Here is a 2,989-nt window from a genome sequence, read left to right as displayed (position 1 = left end):
AATGGACTTCTATAAAATATGTATTTATACTCTTGGGAGAAATTTGAAAAGACAAGTTTGTCAAAATTACACTAATGGTGGATGTCACCGTTATCTCCATAAAAAGTTAAAATTTCCCTACTAGAAATAGCTTTCTCATGTTTTTCTCCACACAGAATCTCTAAAGACCTAAGAACGTGAAGGTGTAATACAAAAGAATTACTCTCACCCCTTCCTGATGAATTTTAACCTGAATTCTGACACATCTTAACTGATTCAGTCATTTACATTAAACCCACCTGAAACTGGAGCTGCTTTATTTAACAATCCAACATCTTCCTCGAACTCTGATGCAAACACTGATGAAGGCAGTTTAATTCCAGTGCTCTTAGAAAGAAATCACAGAAGTGTTAGATTTATGTGAGAAATACTTCTCAACTACTTGACTGGGTTGAAAAGTATGCCTTTAAAATTCACACCCAGCTCCTCAGACTGTGACTGTATGCAAAATATCACCGCCTATAGCCTGTCCCCTCTGGAACAGTTGTTCAACAGATTTACTTTTCATTAAAAGCTAGTAAGAGGCAAAACCTGCTGTACTCCATAGGGCAATTAGGCTGTGCCCTAGTAAGTGGACTAACACTCACGTAATGGATTAGCAGGTCATCTTGAAAGTGGCTCTGCTACAAACGCCACTTCTGATAGGTCTCTCTTGTGCCCGGGGGACCCCATGTGCTCCCACAGGTCTCTGTCAGTAGCGAGGCCATCACCAGATGTGGCCTCTCAACCTTGCATGCGAGGGAAAGTCTTCCTCGAAACGTACCCAAGTCCATGATGGAGTTATGACCAGCAATAAAAACACACTAAGTCCTTGTAGATACAACAGGTTAAGACGAGGCCGTACTAGACTAGGGCACACCCTCATGAAAAGGTTGTGAAAACAGACACAGCAGGGGGAGCAGCATGCTGTGATGGAGCAGGTTCCAGTGACCGTCTGCAAGCCAAGCCTCTAAGGATGCAGTGCCAGCAAGCCCAGCCCCAGATCTGCGAGCCTCAACGAGTCTCCACGAGCCGAAGAAGGAAGGGACCCTGCGAATACATTCATTTCAGACAACTGCTGGCCTCCAGAACTGTGAGCAAATTAATTTCTGTTGTTTTAAACTACCAGCTGCCCCAGGAAATGATGACAACTGCATTCTGCAATCTGTCACCCGATGCGCCAGTTACGTATACTCTGTATCGGCACATCTCAGCACCACCGCGAAGCCACGCCTTACAACACTTCACAGCACCCACTCTAGTACCTTCCACCTCACTCTTCAGCCCCGAGTGCCAGAGGGCCTCAGGGAAAACAGGAAAAAAAGGCTGAACAGTACACCTGCCCAAGACGGGTCACCACAGGGTTCTGGCTTCAAATCCAGTACTTCTAACCCCAACTCCCTGCAGTCTCAAGATAAGATTAACTTTTTCTTAAGTCGGTGATGTCTTAATCTGTGGTCTACCCTTTTTTGAATCAGACCTCTTAAATCCTGTAGTGGCTATAAATCATCTGTCCCTCACGCCCTTCATGTGCTGTCACGTGACCTGAAACCTGTCCTAGGTCCTGGTTTTTTACTTTATTTAAGCTCCTGGTTTTTCAGGACCCTCTGTCATGGTTTGTGTCTAGGTGTCCCCCCAAAGCCTCATGCAGTCTTGGGGTAGCTTCTGGAGTTTGTGATTACTGTGGGTGTGGACGCTGCACCTGCTGTGGGGCAAGTAATTTGCATTTCAGCCTAAGGATGAAAGACCAGCTAGCCGCTTGAGCTGCTGCTACTCCTTGTTTTGTGCTCTTGCGCTTTGCTGCCACCATGAAAAGTTGCTTTCCGCTAAGTGCTGCTCTGCCTTGGACCCTGCTGAATATGGACTGAAACCTCCAGTAACTGTGAGCTAACTAAACCTTTCCTTCCTTCATTTTGAGTGTTAGGTATTTGTCCCAGCAATGAGAGAAGAGTAACTAAGACACCCTCTAAAATCAAGAATCATTCCAAATGCCCACATTTCCTACTTTTGCTCACGGACAGCCACGCAAAGCAAGCCCGGCGCCTTGTCACGTGATACTCAAGGAATGCAGTGAACACGCACGTGCTCGCCACTGTGGCCCATAGCACCACTGCGTTTCTCAGCTTCCTTTAGCAGCACCCATGACACTCGCAAAAGACGCCTTCAAGGGCTGCTTTGGAAAATGGCAAGAATGATGAGATGTGTTCCTAGCAAGGGGAATGTGTTGGAGGGCATCAACGGCAGTGTCTTTTGTAAGACAGTTTTGTATAACTTGACAATTTAACATGTTTGGTGTAATGGGTTCTTTTTTGGTATTATGTTCATGCCATGGTTGAGACACTGAGTCAACTTGAGAAGTCCAGAAGCTTACCTCAGCAGTTTTACATCTTGGTGTGTAAAAGAAATGCTCTATGTTCTAGAATGCTGTTTACTGTATACATTTTAAAAGGCTCTAAGTTGAACTGACTCGGCAGCGATCCTTACTTTGTAAACATCCTGAGCCTGTGCAAGAGGGGCAGGGAGATGGTGCGAGCAGGCAGCCTGCATACAACAGAAGGGAGAAGAGGCTTGTTCTCCACCCTCCTTATGCTCTTGTTGTGAGCTGTTTTCTGCCACCTTGAAGTGTTGCCCCTGTGCCTCGCCACCTGGCCTTGGAGCCAGCTGATTACGGAAAAAGCTCTACAAATTGTGAGCTAAATAAACCTTTCCTAATTTGGGGCACTGATTATTTTGTTTCAGCAACTACACAAAACCAAGACAAGTAGTCATACTTTAAAACTGTGATAAGCGTTGGCCAGATAGCTCAGGTGACTAAAGCGCCTGCTTAGGCAGAGCGTAGCAGCCAGGGTTCGATCCCTGGTGTGCTGTGCTGGTCCTATCCCCAAGGCGTGCTGAGATGGCGATGGAGACTGCTTGGTGGCGCACGCCTGTAATCCCAGCTCTAAAAGGCTGAAAACAGGAAAATCTCACT

At 46.3% G+C, this 2,989-nt stretch overlaps 1 protein-coding gene across 1 annotated transcript in view; it reads right to left on the bottom strand.

Moving 5' to 3' along the window:
• The window catches only part of Ltv1 (LTV1 ribosome biogenesis factor), a 14,300-nt gene that overhangs the window by 5,699 nt on the left and 5,612 nt on the right, over window positions 1-2,989 (bottom strand). The window contains exon 4 of the mRNA XM_023712205.1: window positions 259-366. Within this exon, the coding sequence (XP_023567973.1) occupies window positions 259-366 (108 nt within the window). The remainder of the gene's footprint in view (window positions 1-258; window positions 367-2,989) is intronic.

Source organism: Octodon degus, unplaced genomic scaffold, assembly GCF_000260255.1.
Source record: "Octodon degus isolate 3935 unplaced genomic scaffold, OctDeg1.0 scaffold00024, whole genome shotgun sequence".
Lineage (NCBI taxonomy): Eukaryota > Metazoa > Chordata > Mammalia > Rodentia > Octodontidae > Octodon > Octodon degus.
The sequence above is the reverse complement of the archived record's forward strand: the minus strand, read 5'-3'. Positions and strand labels throughout refer to the sequence as shown.